Below are 20563 nucleotides of genomic sequence, written 5' to 3' on the forward strand. Positions count from 1 at the left end.
ACCAACTCTGCTTAGTATTCAAATTTCCCGCCTTTTATTGCTCTCTCTCTTTTGTTTTTTCTTGAACTCTCATTTTAAAATTGTGTATATATTTTTATTGAATGTAGAAATGTGCACAGTATACCAATATTATTGTGTTATTTCCCACCCTCAGCTGCTAGTAGGTGGCACCTAAATAACACTAACTGAACATTATGGCGTTTGCCACGAGGCGGCTACGTGGAGCATAATCATGGATGTCGGTGATCTCCGGAAGCTCGTCAAGTTCGGTTCTGATTTTATCTATTTCCCATTCATCAGATTCAACCATTTATTTATAGAGTGACGAAGGCCTGAGAGCAGCAAGGATGAAGCTTGTCCACAAGTACATTGAGAAGGATGGCAGTGGGTAAGCGATTCCATAAAAGGCCATCGGTTTGGCAGCTTCTCCGAAATCGTGGCACTAGGAGTTTGAGTTACGGCAGTGCGCTTACAATGTTTAGTAGTAAAATCTAGCCAGATGCCATCTGGTTCATTCCATCTGGTAGTAGTCATAACCAACATGCGAGAAAAATCGCCACTGAATGTACAGCGAAATAGAGTATGTCGATGTGTTCCATTCGAGCCGATTCGAAAATTGAAGTGAACATGCCCTTAGGATCACGCGCGCAGTCTCCAGGTTTTTCGCATATTTTACTGTAAGTGTATAGTGTGAGCGTAAAAAGTGTGTTCACGCACGTCTGTGCGAAAATTGCCCTTTAATACGGTCGAACAGGCACGTGGAGTTTGACAAGCAGTTGAAACTTTTTTCTGGCATGGCTTGTAGCCGTTAGCATACCTCGACTTGCCACAGGACTAATGAAGCGGTGCTGTGAGAGAGAAAATTGAGCAAGGGACTTCTCTTTAGATAACGAGAACGGTCATGGCAGACAGTGTGTTGCTTCTTAACGTGTGCAGGTAACTATGGCTTGCCGTCATGTCTAAAGGAATCGTGTTCGGGCGTTAGCGCTGCACGGCAAAGCAGCGAGTGCCTTGGGTGGCTTTGTACACAGCATTGATATTGGCTCACCTTTGAATTGAAATCTTGCTTTGAGTCTCCGAAAACTAGTGTGTTCACTAATATTCTATTCCCTGCCGGCTTTACTTAAATGTCTTGTTTCTAATTAGGGTCTTTTTTTCCCTTGCCCTTGGCATCCCTCATCTAGCAACATGCGGAACATATGCATGGGTTATTAGGTGCAAGCAGTTCTTGCATTGTACACTACCTTCCACAAACTTGACGCTGACCACCGCCTGCCTCTAGCAGTGGCATAATGTGTGCCACTTTCTTGCGCCAGGAAACTGGGTGCTCACCTTACCTCCTCCTCATGTAAACATACTTGACGAGGAGGAAAACACTTCTACTAGTAGTCTTAATTTGGACGCCCAGCATATTGATGGCAAGCCAGACAACAGCTTACTTATGGTCTTTGTTGGGGTCTGCCAGCCAGGTGGTTGGATGGGGCGAGGGGAGGTGAGAACGACGGGGCAAGAGAAGAGAGATCGTTTCATGTCGACGTAGAAGAAAGGGCAGTTAGGGCAGTAGGACTGGAGTACAAGTTTGTATAGGTATAGCCTAGCTGGGGTTAGGAGTTTGAACGAGATAAGCGGAAGCTATATACATGGCCAGGCTATAGTTCTTAGTAGTGAGTTCACAAAGAAGGTTCAGGCAAACTTTTAGCTGTTGCCAAATGTTGTGTGCGCTGTATCACGACTTAACATGGGGAAAGTTGTGCATCATCTATAGAAAAGTTTTGCATTTCTGTTATCACACTGCTGAGAGCAGTGGTTCATGATGAAAGCAATAGTCCGTGTTGTGTGCGTGGATCAGTAGTTAGAGCATTCAGCTACACAGCTGAATGGCCCCAGTCCAGCCCCGCTATAGCAGCTGTGTTTTGATGGAGGTGAAATGCAAAATGTGCCCGTGAGTAGAACCCCAGGTGGCTTAATTAATCTGGAGTCCTGTGTTATGGTGTCCCTTATAGCTCATGTGTCGGTGTGGGCCATTAAGCCGCACAATTTAACATTAATTTTTTCATGATGTTTGTAATGACAAAGAAGCACTTCTGGTAAAGTGCTGGCACTAAATCTGAAATTGAAGAGACTGTCAACATGGTGCATGAGCAGTACTAATACTAGGACTGCCTGAGAGAGCAGGTTCTCTCAGGACAAAGAAGCACTTCTGGTAAAATACTTTTCATTTGCTTCCACGCATTATTTGGGAAATGTGTATTAGAAACCTTGCAGCCATGTTCATTATATTACAGAGTATGTTAAACTTCAGTGGGTGACTAAAGCCTAATAAGACAACCTTTGTTTTCATTACTTTTGTGAAAATAATTAATGATTATTGTTTTAGGAATGTCACACTCATTCCGGAAGAGGCCGAGGACATGTGGCACGCTTACAACTTGATGTCCCAGGGTGACAGCCTGAAGGCATCCACAATCAGGTCTGTAACTCCTGCCGCTGGATTTTGGGCAGTTAAACTCGCAAGACATGTCTCTATGCTCTATAAATGTATTCACCGTTTGTTCCCTTTCACCATTACAGAAAAGTCACCACTGAATCAGCAACCGGAAGTACTGGAAGCAACCGTGTTCGAACTACACTTGTCATCTGCATAGAAAGCATTGATTTTGACACTCAAGCATGTATGCTGCGTGTTAAGGGTCGTAACATCGCTGAGAACCAGTACGTCAAGGTACATTCTTTTTTTTTTATATGGGTGAACTTCTGTGTTCTATATCTCGAGTAGCTTAACAAATGTTCACTTAGCTCTTGTAATGAAAGCGCTTGCAATCTAATTTGTCGTAGCTGGAATATACCTGAAGATGAAGCCAGAACATATGCCTAGCATAAGCTGAAACTTGAGCTTATGTAATATTAGAAATCATGCACATTATATTTCATTATTTTGAAACCGCTCAAATATTGCCCTTTGCAGTCGTCATGTCTACTAGATAGGCTATCTACACCTGTTCTGTTTAGGCTGGCTGATTATGCCGTTGTTTCTTGTCATTAAATGTTCCATTAGCACAAGAGAGCAGAGATTAGACTTCTTTGTTCTGGTATGAGTTCTGCCTTGGAATTGTGCATGCTATCCAGCTTGGACATTATGCCAGTGGAATATAGCAGTCACCCCGCGTTCATAGTGGATAGCCACTAGGTAACATCCTAGGATACGCCTGGTAGAATCGGCTGTATGAAGTATTTAAAGGACTCCATCTCGGGCCATAATGAATGGTCTGGAATGCAATTCTTGGCTTACAGAATGCCACTTCCTGCATCCTGTCATTCAAACTTTAGTTACCCAAGTTGTCAAACTGTTAGAATTTTTATTCCATGTCCACTGCTCATTTAGCGTTCCGCATGTCGTCCACAAGTGGTGGAAGTTGCTGGTGAAAGATATGTTCCCATAACTTGTATTTATAACCACTGCTTAACTGTTCTTTCAGATGGGTGCTTACCATACGTTGGACTTGGAGATGAACAGAAAGTTCACTCTGGCGAAACAGCACTGGGACAGTGTGCATCTGGAGAGGCTTGGTGAGTTGGTGCATGCTGCAGACTTCACAGATGCCTTTGGATGTGGAACAGAGTTTCTCAGCTGACACACTTGAGAGCATTAATGGGTCAAATTAGTGTTCATTTTTTTAAACCTACTACATTCTTTGCCCTTTCTTGGGCCTCTTCGTTTTTATTATGACTGCCTCAACATACTGAATATCAGTTGCATGAGGTTATTGTGTTCCTTTACAGGTAGTACAGATGTGCAAGAGTTCATGCTGTATGTTGCATGAGCAGACCACTATCTACATGGAACAAATTTATACTTTTAGAGAGATTCATGGGTTAAACACTCAATGTGTGTAGCATATGGCTCACATTGAATGACAAGCATTGTGTACCAATTTGAAAGCCATCTTACTGGGATCACCATCATAGTCTTCGGCTGTCTTGAAAAGAATTCATTTTAGTCTTGTGCTTATGGGACTAGCAACTTTATGAATAATTTCATGAACTCTTGCAACATTAAGCCACTGGAAAATGCAGATATTTCCTGCTGACATATTTTTTATCTTTGCTCTGGCCTTCATGCCTACCTTGATCCTAATTTCTGAGATTGAGGGCTCTTAATTCCTAGCCCAAGGACATAAGTGTCTGCTTTAAAGGCACTTTTTCTCCCTAAGGAGCTGGAACATATTTAACATGCCTGCTTGATAAACTGCTGGCTTCTATTTCTGCACAGCTTGAATGCTAAGCACAAGTCTGTGAAGTACTTTTTTTTCACATTTTTTGAGTGGTGACGGGCTTGTGGCTTCAGAACTTTTTCTTCTTTGGCTGATACTGATTTCATCGGTCCTCAGACATGGCGTGTGACGTAACCCAGCATGCTGACCTGGCAGCAGTGGTTATGCAAGAGGGTCTTGCTCACGTCTGCCTCGTCACTTCTTCCATGACACTGGTACGGGCCAAAATTGACGTCAGCATTCCTCGTAAACGCAAGGGCAGCTGTTCACAGCATGACAAGGTAAGGACAGTGCTGTTTGTGCAGCTGTTGCTTTGGTGTTCCTGTTTGCCATTGTGGAGGATGAAAAAAGTCATTCAGAATAGAAGGTTGTGCAGAAATTTTTAACTGATAACATGCAATAAGGGTTGCTAAACATGGCATGCTTCAAAGTGCTGCTCTTTGCACTGAGACAAATATATAGGGCAAACAGTCTTAGCTTGTAACTTGAACCTTGGTTCTAGCAGCAGAGCTTAAGCAATCATGTGACTGCTGTTGAGAATGTAATTGGTGGATAGGATACTACTGGAATCAGTTTTCATGTAGTACTTGTGAATTTCACCGAGGATTTTCAACCTCCTTCTCTCAATTCTTCTGCGTACCGCTCTTAGTGAAGTTTTTTTCATAGAAATAGAAGGGAGTCTGCTTCAGGCCAGCTATGCATGCTGTTCTCTTTGGGTAGCCTCCTGTTCTGCCATTTTCTCGGCTTGCCAGTAACCAATTTGGCAACTATTTCAAGCCTTAACATTGCCAGGCCTGAAACCAGTGCCTCTAAGCACTAAGCTGCAGGGCACTGATTAGCATTCGAACTACCAAACACCATCACTGAGAGCCCAATCAATTTGATGCTTCCCTTTTGCGCAGTCTCGATTTGTCTTTTCGAGTCTGGGCCCTAGGTCAGAGTATAGAATCCTGTCCACAGCGCCAGCATCTTGATACAGGTGAAATACAAAAATGCCTATGTGGTGTTCAATATCGACTCACGTTTGAAACAAAGCCTTTCTTCGGTGAAATTACTAATCCAGAGCCCTCCACTGCAGTATCCTTCATAGGCCATCTGCAGCTTTCACCACCACCACTTTTCACTCTAAAGCACAAGGGTTGTTTCAGATATAGTTTCTTGTTTCTACCTTCTTGTTTCAAGCTGCTTTCTAAGGTGCGGCATTTTTTTATTCTAGATGCCTTTGTGTGTACAGTAGGGTTGTGCGAATATTCGAAATTTTCGAATATAATTCGAGTAGTAAATTTTTAGTATTCGCATTCGATTCGAAATGTAAGTATTCGTGTTGTTTCGAACATTCGATCCGACGCGAATATTCGTACCCAGCCGAATATTCTATTGCGAGCACCGGCGTTCATTTCGGTCCGCAAGTCCTATCAAAAGAGACAACAATATAGCGGCGCTCAGAGCAATGCGTAACGTTGGGCCATGCAGTAGCTGACTACGCTGGTGAGCTTCTTTGTGGCTATGCCTGCGAAGCTGGTATAGTCAGAGCTCTGCACGAAATACCTCGCAATACGTGCCAGTTCAGTGCCAAGTGAGAGGGCATTTTTGTGGCTGGAGAAGTCGCTTCAGCTAGAAGGGAACTAGCTATTTCTGCCTGACCGTGTGGAGCAGCCGGTTTTCCTTCACGAAAACCTTTTATGTTCATCCCAGCAACGCGCTTTTGTACTTATGCTGTGTACTAGCCATCTTCTCTGATATTTCCACTCTTCTATGAGTAATGTTCGAGACTTTGATACTTTTTGTGCAGCCACACACATCTTCTGTGTTCATTTCATCACTGATAGTAGAACTGTGATGTTCCTGGGTGCTCAAATAATGTTTTGTAGTGGTTAAATGCATCTGTCCTTGATTATTCGATATTCGATTCGATATTCGGAACCAAGTATTCGTATTCGAAAAATTTGATATTCGCACACCCCTAGTGTACAGTCTTTGTCAAAAGTATCCAGGCTGCATTGTTTGCTTCTAGCGCGTACAGTGGAGCCCTTCCAGCTTCCCTGAAGCTGAAATGGTCGTTAAAGGTAAGGACTGGGGGTCTTCTTACCTTCCAATACCTTTTGATCTTTAGGACCTAAAGTCACAAGGGCTCGCTCCACTATACAAGCTAGAAGCAAACCATGCTGCCTGGTTACTTTTGACAAAGACGGTACCTCCTTTGAATCAGTGTAATTTGTAAGCTCTGAGGCTTTGTAATGTTTATCAGTAAAATTCTTTGCACCATCCGAAGTAAGAGGACGCCTTGGCTGGTCAAAACAGCTTGTATAGTTCTTGGCACTACTAATTGTTTTTCGTTTTTTTATCTCATTTTAGGGCCTGCAGAGGTTTTATGAGGCAGTGATGCAAGCAATTTTACGACATGTCAACTTTGATGGTGAGTAGTTGGAAGTTTATCTTGGTCTATGTACTTTTTTTCACGCTGCATTTCTCTTTTCAGTGGTGAAGTGTGTCTTGGTTGCTAGCCCCGGCTTTGTCAAAGTAAGTGACAGTTCCATTTATTAGCATATATTTATTGTCATGTGTTTACAATGCAAAGTTTGTTCCAAATAAAATTTGTTCTAAGTAAATTAGAACAGCCTCCGTGGTTCGTGCTTTTCATGTTCTTCTTTTCTCATGACTGGCATGTGCCTCGTACATACTTCTTGCCAGTTGACAAGGATATATATATATTTTTTTTGCTTGTTCAGGACCAGCTCTACGAGTACATGTTCCAGGCTGCCACCAAGCTTGACCTGAAAGTGCTGCTGGAGAACAAGGGAAAGTTTGTGCTTACCCATGCTTCCTCAGGTTTCAAGCACTCACTGAAAGGTACACGCAGGCATTCAGTTGTCCCGATTTCTCTCTTGCTATTTTTCTGTTTGAGCTGACAGGTTCAAAGCAGTGTACAGCCTTTGTCAAAAGTTTAGAGCCCAGGGGGTTTGCTTCTGGGCCACACTGCTTTGCTCGTAATGCGTCCTCAGCGTCCCATATCTCCTGAAGGTAAGACGATTTTTGGTCCTGCTACCTCCGATGCGTAGTACTTCCATTAGTACTACAGGAGCGCCACAATAGTGCTTAGAAGCAAACCCCCTGGGCTCTAAACTTTTGACAAAGGCTGTACATAGTGTTTAAGCAGGCAACAATAACCCGTTTGTGGCCCTTCATACCTGGCACTAATATTTGCCCAGGTTGATCAATTCACTAGCATTACAAAATAACCACTCATTCCAGGAAGAGTTTTACTCAAATCCGCTTGGTGGAAGTACATGTTAACACAACACTGTGGACACAGTCTCAAAACACCAGAATGCATATTTGATAATTCCCACACTTTCTTGTTGCTGCAGAGTGCGCAGTAAACAGGGAGTCCTCTAAAAGTGACATCACAGAGCAGATTATGACACAAAATACATTTAGTGTGCACACAAGAAGTCAAGTTAGTCATAAGTGTGCTCTTTTTGGAACCAAAGAAGAGACAAGGCAACTCTGCTTTCTTTTGTGTGACATTGTCAACATTCCGTGCACTGCTTGTTTTCGACATTCACCTAGGGGCACTCCAAGGAGCTTGAGGACAGACCTTCTTATTGTTTGCACATTATGGCAGTAATCTTGGATGGTTTTTTTACTGCAACATTTCACTTGCTGTCTTTTTCATAAAGCTGGCACCTACTTCAATACTGTGCATCCCTGCTTGTAGTTTTGGTGGTGTAGCTCGAGGTCATTCCTGTAGTCATTTTTACATGTTATGTGGTGCTTTTGAAAGCTAGAAAGAAAAATGATGCCTGTGGTCCTTTCCTTTTTTTTTTGTATGCAATCACAGCATGGTATAGTAGGTAGTCAAAACAGAATTTATACAATGAAGTGTTGTTGGCATGCACTATTAAGCTTCCAGCATTGGTTCCAGTGGTTCATTGTGCTGTTTGTTGATTGGCTGCTTGGTGGCACAAGAACCTTGTTTGTCAAATAGTGCTGTGCATATTGCATCCTGGAGCAAGCAGTTGACACTAGTTTTCAATGCTCCTGACCTGTTTACTCTGGAATCTAAAATCACTTCGATGCAAATGCTTGCTAGTTTGTTGTGGAACAGCATCTGGAAAGAAACATTATTCTATAGCAGCTTACTCTCACTCACGAAATGCAAATTCTGGCACGCTTTATGTTATGTGGTGTACTTATAGCCTAGACTATTTGTGGTGAGTGCATTTCTGTATCAAACTGGAGTATCCATTCAAGTGCACTGTTTAGGGAGCAGAACTAGTTTTTCGTGTTAGTAGTGGTGGTATACGCTGAGTGTTATACTTAATTCAAGATAAAGGAGGTGTAGTTATAAAGCATACTGTTATGGAAAAATATGTTTACAAAAGGGAAATCAATGAAGATGAGGAAGGCAGCGAAGAGTCTAACAGCGAGGGGGAAGCGGTGCCCAGCACCAGCACATCACTTCGCCCACCCTACATCGGTGACACTATCATTGCACAAGTATGATTACATTGGGTCGGAGTGATGTTTTGTCATTTTAATTTTTTTCTGTTCACATTGTTAAACAGTCAGACACAGAATGGAAGATTTCTGAATTCGTCCTCATCATTATCGTTGTTGACAATAGAAGTAAGTTAGAACTCAATTTAACGAAGTTGAGGGGAGCAGTGAATTATTTCGTTAAATCGAGAACTTTGTTAAATTGAATGAGGCATTTCTTGGGCACATAATTCGGTACATTCAATTATGTGGTATAGTGGCATCCAGAAAGCTACCACAGCATCATATTTTCGAAGCGTAAATGCTCCCAAAATGAAACTGCGGACCGCGGAAACGACCGGCGCCGCTAGCGCGTATGAAAAGAAACAACAAAAATTGTTACTCAACAAGAAAGGCCTAATGTGACTACAAATTTATTCTCCAGCAAAGAAGTCGGTGATATTTGCCTGCGTGCACTTTGTGAGCAACTGCCGCACCGATTTCTTGTAGGTCTGAAGTGCGTCCAGCGCGTCTTCCGTCCCCTCGTATGCTCCGGCAAAATGCCACAGTAGATCAAGAGCATCCATCACCTGACCCGGTGTCGGCACGGGAGCTTCGGCACCTGCAGAGTCGTCGTCAGCGTCTTCAGCCGTCACTGCCTCCACGCTTCCTAAAAGCTGCAACATATCGGCATCAGTCAAAACTTCCATTGTGACTGCATTTGCGTCAGCGTTCACATAGCCGGAGAAACTTATGCCAATGGGCACTTCATCCACTGAGCAAAGGTGTTCCCAGGCATCTTCATTCTCTTGCACAGCGCTCGCGCAGTCAGAACCAGCGTCGGGCAGTTTCAGGGCCTAATGTACTGAAACCGGCAGTCCTGAAGCAGTTGGCAATTATCGACGGCCTCAATGCATTCCAAGCCGCCGCCACCATCTCAACCGCCATAAAAATATCTATTTTCGTCTTGTGCTTCAGCCCCAGGTTGAGGAGAACTCTGTCAACGACTCGACGCTTGTATGCGCACTTCACGCTACTAATTATTCCTTGATCCAAGGGCTGAACCACGGACATTGCATTTGGGGGGAAGTAGCGAAGCTCCACGCTAGTCAGCTCGACCTCTGCCTCGTAGTGGGCCGTGCAATTATCTAGTAACAGGCACACTTTCCTTTTCTGGCGACACATGTCGCTGTCAAATTCCTTGAGCCATGTAGCGAAAATGGCACGTGACATCCAAGCCTTTGAGTTGGCGACGTACTTCACAGGAAGCTTTTTGGTGCCTTTAAAACATCGAGGCCTTGCACTCTTTCGATAACAAGCGGGTCTCGTTAGTAATTGCCGATTAAAATCCGGACGCCCTTCAAGCTTCTCTGCAGCGCACAGCGCCAAGTGGGGGGCGCATGATGACGTCATCGAAGGTATGGGTACATTTCCAACGCAGAAACGCCTGCTTTGAATGAAAAAAACCAACGTCACCGAAGGCAAACCCTGCCGAGAGTTGTTTAGCAGCGTCTAAAGTGTCAGTTCAGGGTGTGGCGCACGACAGCGGTAATTTGAAATCATACCTTCCGTGACGTCACGCTGAATTTTCCTGCACTCCTCCGGTGCATTGAGGAGAAGCGCAAAATTCAATCGTCGATAACGTTACTATTTTAAATGCTACTGCAAAAACACTTGCCATGTTTTACCTACAGCCTATATAGATTTGAATCCTTGAATATCCCGAAATTCTCAGAAAAGTGCTGCAGCTGCCCTTTAATGTGTTCGAATGCTTAAGAAAACAGGCCTTTATGGGGTTGTTCATTCTGGAAATTGATAAAAACCTCTCTATTTCGGCATCCCTCATGGCCCAATGTGTGACTGGGACGTTAAACCCGACATAAACCGTTAAAGGATGCAGGAATTTTCATTCTTATCTAAAATCAGTTGTTGCTTTCCTCTTTGTGGCTGTGTTGATGTTTGGCATTCAGACACAGTTATAGCAGAGAAAATTGCATTTATATCTGGAACATTATTTTTTTGTACTGCTCGATTCAAACTAATGACATCAAGACTGAGGAGGACTCCCTTATTACCATTTGAAAGTAGAGGCTAGTGTAGGCTGGCTTCGAAGATCTTCATTCAAAATTCAGTCTTGACATCATTGCATTTTGCATGTGAATAGGGTTGGCGGCAGTGAAACGTGTATTTCATCCTTTGGCATTTTCTAGCATACATACTAAAAGGTCAATTTTTCAGTGGAAGTTACCCTTGTGTCATTAGAATGCAGCAGTCACTTGATATAGGCCAACTTCACTTTTTTTTTCTCAGTGTCCCTTTACGTTTATTGACGGAGTGATGTGGGTGAGCTGTTTCAAGATACTGTAGTGGCATGCTGATTGTCGATGTGTCTGTGCAGAGATCCTGCAGGACCCCTCGGTGCAGTCCAAGCTGAGTGACACCAAGGCAGCTGGGGAAGTGAAGGCTTTGGAGCAGTTCTACCAGATTCTGCAGACAGAGCCCAGTCGAGCTTTCTACGGCACCAGGCACGTGGAGCATGCCAATGAGGGCCAGGCCATTGAGACTCTGTTGATTTCGGACAACCTGTTTCGGTGAGTGCGCAGTGATGGCACATTTGCACAACGCACACGGTTTCTCGGGGTGCTGGTCATTGCGGGTTTATTGTGGGGTTCTGTTCCTTTGGGGGCAGAAGTGTCTTGTACAGTCTAGCCCGTTTATAACGAAGCCACTTATAGCGAAATAGCGGTTATAACGAAGGGATTTCAATTTCCCATTCCCATTTTTGCATTTTCAATACATTCTGAGTCCGGTTTTAACGAAGTAAATAAGAACGCGTCAGCGGATATAACGAAGAGATTTAATACCAACCGAAATATAATCTGCCAATCAACACATTTTTGCGTCCTTGAGGCGATTTTTTCCGCGAAAATAAGAGCAAAATTCGGCTGACGGCGTCCTTTCGTGGCGTCGTCTGCTCTCCTGCGGAGCGAAAGGTTACTTCACTGCATCGCATGACACGCCGGTCTCGTGTTGCGCCGTCCTTGAACGCGTCACGGCGTAGAGCAGTAGAGCACGCCGCGCAGGGGAAAAACGTAAAAAAGAACAGAGACGATTTTTTTTTTTCGATGACGTCGCAGAGAGCGGCCGTCTTGGCCAATCGCGGTTCTCTATTTCTCCCAGGTATGCCGGTATGCCGATGTTTGCATTTTTTTTTCGTAGTCCGCATATTACGAAATAGCGGATATAGCGAAGTGATTTCCGATTCCCGCCGACTTCGTTATAACCGGGCTAGACTGTACTAGTCTTCTTTTTGTCACCCAATTTGTCGCTGAAGCCATTTTATTTGGTTTCATCATTATCACTTGTCAGTTAATGCATATATTGTGTTATAATCACATCAGCTAAAAATATGAGCAACCTGAATGAGCATGGTATAGGCAAAGTGTAAAGCAAGGTTTGTTACAGGGCTTCAGAGGAAGTCTCTGAAATCTAAAAATTTGCTAAGAGCTGTTATTGTACCTTGTTGTTCATGATATTTGGTGAGAGGTGTCAGAATTGATGTTCTGCTTATGTAAACTGCAAAGTTTGGTGTTGCTATCATGTGCTCACCACATATGAACCATTCCTGAACCACTCCCTGACGTAAGGTGACGTTGCCGTCATTCAAAACTCCTTCTTAGCCACAGTGGTTAACTCTTTCCTCACCGCACCCATTGGGCATCGTTAGCATGCTGACAATGATTTCGCGCTCCAATTTTGGAGCCTTCTGCATTCCTTACGACAATGCTACGCGTTTATCTTGTAGTCAAAGGGAAGTTTCGTTTCCGATGTAGTTTTCTTTTTTCCCGCGAGGTGACATTTTTTTTACGTGCTGCGGCAGTACCATGCTCATTGCCCACTAATGACGACTTCACCGCTTGACTTTGGAGCCTTCTGCACTGCTTACAGGCTTGTAATTAGACAAATGAAATGTCATTTTTAATGTACTAGTTCTTTTTTTCTCGCAAGGTGGCATTTTTTTAATGCGCTCTAAAGATATGGTAGTGTCAGAGTCACTTGGCAGCCTCCGCATATGCACATGCTCTAAAACGCTGCATATCACAGGACTTTGCTTTGCCTACATTAATGCAGCAGCGAGTCTGAAGATAGTACTGCCTTTTCGTCAGGATTCAGTTCTGACATCGGCGATGACGGAAACCATCTTGGAACAGAGGTGGCCTTGCTCTAGTGCCCATCTGTAGGGTTTCCAGTTATTATTTTGTAGCAAGAATACTATTCAAGGTAGCAGTTTGATTTTTTCACAGCTAATGGACAGTAGAATACCAAACATTTTGTATATTTGAGAACATTCTTACTATTTTTTCCTTTTTAGATACAAGTGTGTCTTTACAAGTTTTTATCAATTTACCTAAAATCTTGTTTTTGACAATTAAAATTTCCTGTAGCAACACACAATTTGTTACTTAATTTTATATGCATAAAAAACACATTTGTTTAGCTTTGTTTTCGTGTATTGCATTCAATTTTACATGCACTAGTTTTTACAGGAAAAAAGGTACTGAAACATACAAAAAATGGTCATTTTCCCCCCACGGTAAGGAAAGAATTAACCTGAGGAGAACAGTCAGTACTCACTTTTACATGCTACTTACAGTCACATGGGTTTCACTCACTCTCTCTGACATTCAAGTGGGCACGTTACGCTCCACGTACAGGAGCTTGAGTGAGCTTGGTGAATGTGAGCGGATGTGAATGTGACATGTTTGATTATAAGTAACCACAGCTCTTATGTTACCATCTGTAACATAAGAGCTGTGGTTACCATTCAGCTGCCGCAGTGGCTCAGTGGTTATGGTGCTCGGCTGCTGAGCCGATAGACGTAGGTTCAGTCCCGGCTGCGGCAGTCGAATTTTGATGGGGGAGAAATTCTAGAGGCCCGTGTACTGTGCGATGTCAGTGCATGTTAAAGAACCCCAGGTGGTCGAAATTTCCGGAGCCCTCCACTACCTGACGAGTTTGGTAGTACCTAGCAGTCTCTCCCTATCTGTTGTCTCTAATTACTATGATTGGGCTGTGCCATCTGCAAGAAAACAGAGGAGTAATAATGAGGAAATGACTGTTCAGTAGTTAAAGAGATAATTTAAGTTATTGGTTCACATAATGTTATAAAGAATGCACTGGGCTGGAAGACAAATGGTTTTCTATCGCTAACATGCAATGCAGGTATGTACTACATTGGCCAAGGTGGCCGCTCCTTTGACTTCTGGATGACTGGTACATGAGGGATACAGAGCAGGGCTTCGCAAAAAATACTAAATGGCTCCTAAACAAGAAAGAACATGTTGAATAAATGAACTGCAGTGTATATATAGCGGTCATTCTCCTGATCATAGTTTGAAATATTTTTTTGCTGTAGCCCACGGATTCAAATGAATAACTGCGTACTCTTCAGCTACACTACTCTGAAGTGGTGCAGTGGCAGTGAGGCCTGAGCATGCCGCCTTAGTTGCAGTATAATTTGAAAAAGACGAAAATGTGGGCACACAGCATCTGCAACTCTCCTAGCTGGAAGCGGAGAGCCATTATACATCAGAAACGAACAAAGCTAAATGAAGATGGAATGTTGCTGTGATGTATGGCGGAGACCGCAGGCGTGCATCTTCCTTAGGATTTGCCAAAGGCTGTTTCAGTGGGTTAGGTGTGATCAATTAAGGAAAGCGCTATGGCAGACATGGAAGCGGGCTCATTTGCTTCAGATGTTAATAGTTTAGCAATTACTCTGTCATCTAGAAAATTATTGCAGAATAAAACAAAAAAATGCCATTGAACCACTGTAAACTGCAAAAACGTTGCCTGAAAATGTCTCAGGGACCATCTACTTTTCCTGCATGCTCTGTTCCTTCCTGTACAAAATGTAGATTCTAAGAAAAGGTGAAAACAAGCTAACAGAGAATAAATAAATGATGCAAAGCACACGGATGTGGAAGGTTATTAACTTGTGAGGGTTTTTTGACCTTCTGTTGAGCTGAATCATGGTTGCTCATGAGGAAAGCTGGTTGATGGTGTCCCCCATTTTTAATTGCACTGACTGTGCCTCTTATGGTGCTACATGTCAGGGGGCTCTTATGCAAGTGAATAACATAAATGGTTTTGTTTATTTAAGCTCAAATGCAGTTTGAAACAGAGGGGGGAAAGTCCCTTACTGTTGCTTATATAGGGTAGCAACACATTTTCATATCCTGATGCACCCGGTCGTTCATTAAGTAATTAAAATCTGTGTGTTAACACAATGGCATATAGCCGTGGTGATGGTTTGACTTGCCACTGTTCTTGCTTATTTCTTTCTTTTTAACATTCCTGTGCTCGAGGAGCGGTGCACGTGTGTACACGTAAGGAGTCAGCCATACAACGTTCCATACGCTGATGATTTCATAGTCGCTCGCCCCACCTTCCCACGCTGACAAGGTGGCATTCCCTCGATGCCTCTTAACTTCTGCTTTGCTTCTTAAAAGTGCCGGGCAGGGAACACAAGGTCAGAAGCAGTGACCCTGATGCCGTTGGTAACATCTGAGAAAGATGACATCACAACAGTGTTGGCTACTTTTCCAATTTAATTCCTGAGAGGGGATATTTGCCTAAGCTCTGCACCTCCCGGGAGCTCTCCCTTTTTGCTGTCACGCGGTTATACTAGCCGACTATGGTTGTTAAGCTTTGGGTCAAGGTGCATCACTCTCCACAGTTTAAGACATGTACTAGTTGTAAATGAAACTATCACTCTCCACAGTTTAAAGGGGCCCAGAAACACAATCTTAGTTAACTGTGTTGCCTGTTGATTGCATACAGTGAGTTGTAATGGTGCTATTAGCGTCGGTAATACCGCGTACATTCCGTTTTTTAATATTTTAATGTCCTCCCAAAAACAACTTCATGGCTCTGATGGTGTCGCCACACAGTGGCGGGTTTTTAGCAGCAGATATGACATCACCTGGCGTGAGCTTGTCTATTTCCATAAATAGACACATTTTGCACCTGTCTGCGTTTTATATTAAATCAACAAAAACAACTTGTTTGTCTTAGATAAAAGCCCTGCAAAGCAAGTAAAATAAAAATACACCACCAGGGGCGCTCTGGCATGGAAGCGACGCTGCCCGTCTCAGCAAAAACGAGTTACAGGGAGCAGGCAACCATGGAGTACAAACTTCCGCGACGTGCTCTGGCTGGCTGTTTTGATTGGTTGCGCCAGGTGCCGTCATTGGGAGAGCGAAATAGGAGTGGGAAGCCCCGCCAAAATCGAGTTGAGGGCAGCGTTTTGTTTGCTTGTATTTTGAAATTTCTCCACTGAATAACTCCCGTTCCTGTGCATCGATTCCTGTAATTCTTTTTAAGTCAGCATCTGTGTGACATAAAGAACCCACCTGAAGTATAGCCGGTATCCCCCCAAGCAGTGTTTCGCAGCCCCTTTAAGACATGTACTAGTTGTAAATGAAACTATCTCTTCATCAAAATTGAATGTCCAGCATCTTTGTTGAAGTAACAGTGGCCACAGCTTCACTTCATTCCTGTTGCTGTTTGTTGCTGTTTTCCGTGACTGCCAGTGTAAGTGATATTGCTCTCAGCACACTGCCCCAGATTTCATTTGATAGAAGACAAAAGCCTTCTGCTTGCACATGTCCTGTCTGTCTTTTTTTTTCCTTGGCTTTCATGCTTGCATTGAGCTTTGTTCATGGCTGTGGTATGGTGTAATTGAGAATGAGTGGTTTTTGTTCCCCTGTAGGTGTCAGGACGTGAGTAAGAGGAAACGTTACGTGGCACTTGTTGACTCTGTGCGAGAAAACGGAGGTGACGTAAAGATTTTCTCCAGCCTACATATCTCTGGGGAACGTAAGTGACCTCACCTGCTTTTGCCTGGCTTCAAGGCTTCACTGCATTCGTTTTTAAATTACCGAAAATGTTTAGCAGTGCATATACCCTGGCATTTCCTATTCACATTTTTGTTGTTCATGTGAAAAGCGCCGTATTTTAAAAAAGGCGTGCTGCAGGTGTTTAAAGCAGTTGATCACATCATGAAAACACTGCTTAGTATGCCGCCGCCTGTGCTGTTCTTATTTGTTGTTGCTGTTAGCATTAGGTGGTTGTCGTTTGTACAGGTTATAATCGAGCTTTGTTGAGCAGTCTTTGGAGCAAAACTCTGCACTCTGAAAGCATATTGCATTCTTGGACAAATGACCTGACATTGAGGGCAGCAGATATAGAGACCATATTTTCTGGCATATAAGATGTACCCTTTATGAGAAGCACCCGCTATACATGCAGGCTGTCACTGAAAAAGTTGGTATATAAGAGGCACCCCAATTTACCCAGTTAGGCTAGTGAGAGGCTTAATTAAATATGCTTGTGCGACCACCGCAAAATGCACCGTAGCTGTGAAAAGTTCTTAAGCAACGCTAAGTGATCGAAAAAGGCAACACTCACGCATACCCGTCCACGTTTTAGCAAAAAAGAAAAAAAAATGAAAGAACTCTCCTTATGTCCATAATAACATTTTATTTTTACTTAAAGCCTTTGAAGTCTTCATCTTCGGATGCGCTGTCAAAAAGTTCGTCCATTTCTGGAGGCAACGCGGCTGAAACATTCTCTTCGCACTACATACACAGAGCTAACAAAGTTGCAAAGGCTGACTGAAAAAAAAAAAAAAAAAAAAACGCCGGCTTGTCTTCGCTTGTCTTGACAATGGCGAGAAGCACGATTGTTGCCACCTTTTGGCATTTTACATTACTTTTACTTGGGGCCTCTGAAACGGCCGCGTGTTTATGATCCCGGAAGTCGTCAAACCCGTCGTTTCATGATAAAGTTCACCTAAAAATGTTGCGCACGGCGGTCCCCGTATTGAATTATTAATCGTGTTACAACTGTGTGATTGGTAGTGATATGTTTTCGGTAAAAAAGCTTGAACATGAACGTGAGTAATTTCTGAACTCGCAAAAAAAAAACCGAAAAATTCACCTATAAGACTCATGGACGCACCAGCAAAATTTTTGAAAAGAAGCCACGTCTTGTACACCGCAAAATACAGTACTTGCTTTATTGTAGCTCCATTTAAACTCATCCGTTAGGTTAGTGATTTAAGCCACACAGGAGTGAGCTGTTTGATGTCTGGGATTTGCAATGTGTGCATATGTCAGGATATGCAAGACATATTATGTATATAAACCTGGGGATGATTGGTTTAAAAGAAAAGAGCATGAATTTGGAATGGAACCATGGTCGCACTGTCGTGCAGAGAAGCCAAGAGTATTGTTTATTTTGTGCTACATAATTATTTCAAAGTATTCTTTAATTTTAAATTATTGTAGGTGTTTTAAAAGTTTATACTAGAAGTTTATAGACTGTGAAAAAAAAATGCAGTGCCATAACTCTTAGGAACAATGCGCATTCTGGACATATCTTATTTTTCACACTCTGAAGGGGTTGAAAACACAGGAGAAGTGGTAGATTCTGGCTACACTCAAGTGGAATATAGTGGTTGCTGTGCAAATTTGGGCACAGAAAATAGAGAAGTGCTCATCCATGCATTGTGTCCTAAGCACTCTTCTGCCACAGATAATATAGTATTTGGTGTGCTTTTTTGGTTGTACAGAGAACATTTTCCGAATAAATATATAATGAAGAATGAGGAAACTTTATTACACAGGCAAGGTGTTATGAAGTACCAAATGTTAATGGTGTTTTCTCTGTAGAAAAGGTCTTGGTATAGTTCCAGTAATTGTTTCTTGTGTCTAAAATTAGCTGGTCTGCTAAAGTTGTGGCTGTTTCAGTCACACAGGTCCTAGTCATGAAAAGATTCTGACTAGACCCTGTTCCTAATTTCGACTGTTAGCTTTCATGATCCTAGGCATCCCCGTAAAACATGTAAGAACGAGGGTTGGTCATTGTAAAATTTACGTATCGGTGGTTGGCTCTGCATAGAACCGTGCATTGCGTGGCATCTGAGCGGTTTGTGTAAGGGTCTCATTCCTGCTTGTCAGAGTAGTGACTCTTGTTCCTTGATGGGTGAGAGCTCGTAATGGAAATGTTATTTGTCACTTCTTTTGAAGCTTTACAGCTTCTTCAATTCACTTTCCATGTAACCCCTGCTGATTAATAGTTTGGTGATTATTGCGATACGATAGCATTTAGGTTTTAGTCATGCAGTTTACGGTTTCATTGATGAAATTCCCTGATTGGCCAGTCCGATGACATCATCAAAGTCACATGACCCCAACCGATCAATCAAAGAGCGCTGGGAAATTTGATATGCCCTGCCCGCTGTGTCAGGTGGCAACCTGTCCGCTGGATTGCAAGAAGAGTGCCCACCATGGTAGGTAGGAGTTAAATTAATGATTGGCCAAGAGAAGTCGCCTGACCTTGTGATGTCGTGCAACCTGGTTGGTCACTATGGCATGTGGCCACCATGGTCTATCGAGTTGTGAGATACCTGCCCACCGTGGCACTGCGCATAAGCGTTACTGGGGGCTTGGGAAGAGCAACTTGGGTCACACAAGCCCCACTGGTGTCTGTGTTTAAAACAGCCTCCTGCTGAGGCACTGTCGCATCGCTTAACTGCAGCACCACTGCTCCAGTGGTGGTATGAGGGCTCCCCACGATCGTTGAAAGTGATTGAGAGGGTCATGACATCATCAGCACCGCGTAACCGCCAGTGGACCAATCATAGGGCACCGCTAAATTTGAAAATCTGAGTACCCCCAAAATTTGGAAGTTGGTCCACCCCAGAAAATGAATTAAGCTAGATTAGTGGATCAGATTGCTATGATCCCTGATGATAGTCCAATGGGAAATATGGAGCTTCTGAAAGGTGATGACTCATGTATACCATATAAGGGCAATGGAACCGGTTCCAACCAGAGTTTTGGCATGGAAGTCGCAAGAACATTATTAGGCGCTCATTGTAGACACCATAGCAGGCAACCTAAATGCTATCGCATTTTCTTCTTTAAGAGTGTGGTTAAAAAGGCCCCCAAACTTTTTAAGTTTAACTAAATAATTAATTGTGCATCACATAAAAGATGCCTGTTATGTCCTAGATAACTACGAGGATTATAGCTTCAGTTTTATACCACCTCAAGTATCAGTTTATTTTCCATATAAGACCTCTTTATATTAGACTTGCTACTTCTCGAAAAAATGCTGGCAATGAGCGTGCCTTATGCTCATACTGATATTAGTATATTGACCGATGTGACGATGTTTGTATTTTCTGGCTTTTAGAACTGGACCAGCTGACTGGTGTGGCAGCCATCCTGAGGTATCCAATGCCTGAGCTTGAGGATGAAGAGCTGAGCTCTGAAGAAGAATCCTGAAAGGAGACTTTTACCTAGCATAGCATCTTCTAATTTAAGTATCTTGATTTCCGTGGTGTATATATGATGTGTATGATACAAGAAAGGGCATGAACTTCAATAAAACTATTACTGAATATGTGAAGAAATAAGGCTGCTCTGTCTTGATGGGAGGAGAAAGAAGCATGCAGCCATCAGAAATCTTTGCTCATAGTTCAGTGGTGGTATTGTGCATTGTACTTTTCACGATGCAAGCGTGACTTTAGAAACGCTCGGCTAAAGCATTGGCTGCTTTTTGCTGCTTTGAAGAGGGGAGGTTCAGATGCGTGAGAGAATTTGCTGTGGAGTTGTCTGACGCCTGCCAATATTTTTGCCACGCCTTTGCCAGATTGCATAGCTTTTCGTTGGACGGCGAGATGGTTCAGCACAGTATATATATCGGGCCCTTTTTTCTTCGGGTTTAAAGCCCATTTTACC

At 43.1% G+C, this 20563-nt stretch overlaps 1 protein-coding gene across 1 annotated transcript; it reads left to right on the plus strand.

Moving 5' to 3' along the window:
- Positions 1 to 219: 219 nt before the first annotated feature.
- pelo (pelota mRNA surveillance and ribosome rescue factor) lies at positions 220 to 20225 on the plus strand. The gene is made up of 11 exons (XM_089574681.1): positions 220 to 388; positions 2378 to 2470; positions 2572 to 2722; positions 3477 to 3567; positions 4389 to 4552; positions 6627 to 6687; positions 6751 to 6791; positions 7001 to 7121; positions 11149 to 11341; positions 16525 to 16631; positions 20016 to 20225. The coding sequence occupies exons 1-11, from the start codon at positions 348 to 350 to the stop codon at positions 20105 to 20107; spliced, it is 1155 nt and encodes a 384-aa protein (XP_089430807.1). The 5' UTR covers positions 220 to 347; the 3' UTR covers positions 20108 to 20225.
- The last annotated feature ends 338 nt before the right edge of the window (positions 20226 to 20563 follow it).

The sequence above is a fragment of the Amblyomma mixtum genome, chromosome 2 (assembly GCF_055824585.1).
Source record: "Amblyomma mixtum isolate Tamu chromosome 2, ASM5582458v1, whole genome shotgun sequence".
Lineage (NCBI taxonomy): Eukaryota > Metazoa > Arthropoda > Arachnida > Ixodida > Ixodidae > Amblyomma > Amblyomma mixtum.

Coding starts and splice junctions, on each gene's coding strand:
- pelo (XM_089574681.1), top strand. CDS start 348: ATGAAGCTTGTCCACAAGTACATTGAGAAGGATGGCAGTGG. Junction 389..2,377: donor ATTGAGAAGGATGGCAGTGG/GTAAGCGATTCC, acceptor TTATTGTTTTAG/GAATGTCACACTCATTCCGG. Junction 11,342..16,524: donor ATTTCGGACAACCTGTTTCG/GTGAGTGCGCAG, acceptor GTTCCCCTGTAG/GTGTCAGGACGTGAGTAAGA.